At 44.7% G+C, this 838-nt stretch overlaps 1 protein-coding gene across 1 annotated transcript in view; it reads left to right on the top strand.

The window, feature by feature from the left end:
• dnajc8 (DnaJ (Hsp40) homolog, subfamily C, member 8) overlaps positions 1 to 838 on the top strand; it is a 6980-nt gene that overhangs the window by 1030 nt on the left and 5112 nt on the right. The window contains exons 3-4 of the mRNA XM_016501978.1: positions 582 to 638; positions 722 to 788. Of these exons, the coding sequence (XP_016357464.1) occupies positions 582 to 638; positions 722 to 788 (124 nt within the window). The remainder of the gene's footprint in view (positions 1 to 581; positions 639 to 721; positions 789 to 838) is intronic.

Here is an 838-nt window from a genome sequence, read left to right as displayed (position 1 = left end):
TGAGCAGCAAATCAGCATATTATACTGATTTCTGAAGATCATGTGACACTGAAGACTGGAGTAATGATGCTGAAAATACAGCTGCGCATCACAGAAATACATTACAGTTTAAAGTATATTAAAAGAGAACACTGTTATTTTAAATGGTAGTAATATTTCACAATATTATTGTTTTTTCTGATCAAATAAATGCAGATGAGCAGAAGTGACATCTTCAAAAAACCATTACAGATCTTTCTGATCCCAAACTTTTGAACAGCAGTGTTTTATATATATGTATATGGGATGTGATGATCTGAGCACACATCTGATCCGGTTGTGTCTCGTTCCTCAGGTGAAGCAGATCGAGAAGAGAGACTCGGTTTTAACCTCCAAACAGCAGATCGACAGGTTACTGCGACCAGGAGCCTCATACTTCAACCTCAACCCGTTTGAGGTCAGCTTGTGTTAGTCATCACTGAAGCTCACAGTTAGTGCCACTGATCCATATAATATCCACATCGATCGATCGCTGTCTGACATGTGTCTGTGTCTCTCTGTCTCTCTGTCTGTCTGTCTGTCTGTGTGGGTGATCGCTGCAGGTTCTTCAGATCGATCCTGACGCCACAGACGAGGAGCTGAAGAAGCGTTTCAGACAGGTAGATCTTCATCTCTCTGTGAGTGTGTGTGATTCAGAGAGAGTCTGAGTGTCTCACGCCCATCTCTCTCGCTCTCTCCTCAGCTGTCCATCCTCGTCCATCCAGACAAGAACCAGGACGATGTGGATCGAGCCCAGCTGGCCTTCGAAGGTGAGCCGCAGCCTCTGTGAAGCTGCTGAAGGCGTTTAGAGCGTACTGCG

Source organism: Sinocyclocheilus anshuiensis, unplaced genomic scaffold, assembly GCF_001515605.1.
Source record: "Sinocyclocheilus anshuiensis isolate Anshui unplaced genomic scaffold, SAMN03320099.WGS_v1.1 scaffold1456, whole genome shotgun sequence".
Lineage (NCBI taxonomy): Eukaryota > Metazoa > Chordata > Actinopteri > Cypriniformes > Cyprinidae > Sinocyclocheilus > Sinocyclocheilus anshuiensis.
Note: the sequence above shows the minus strand (reverse complement) of the source record. Positions and strands in the feature narration are given on the sequence as shown.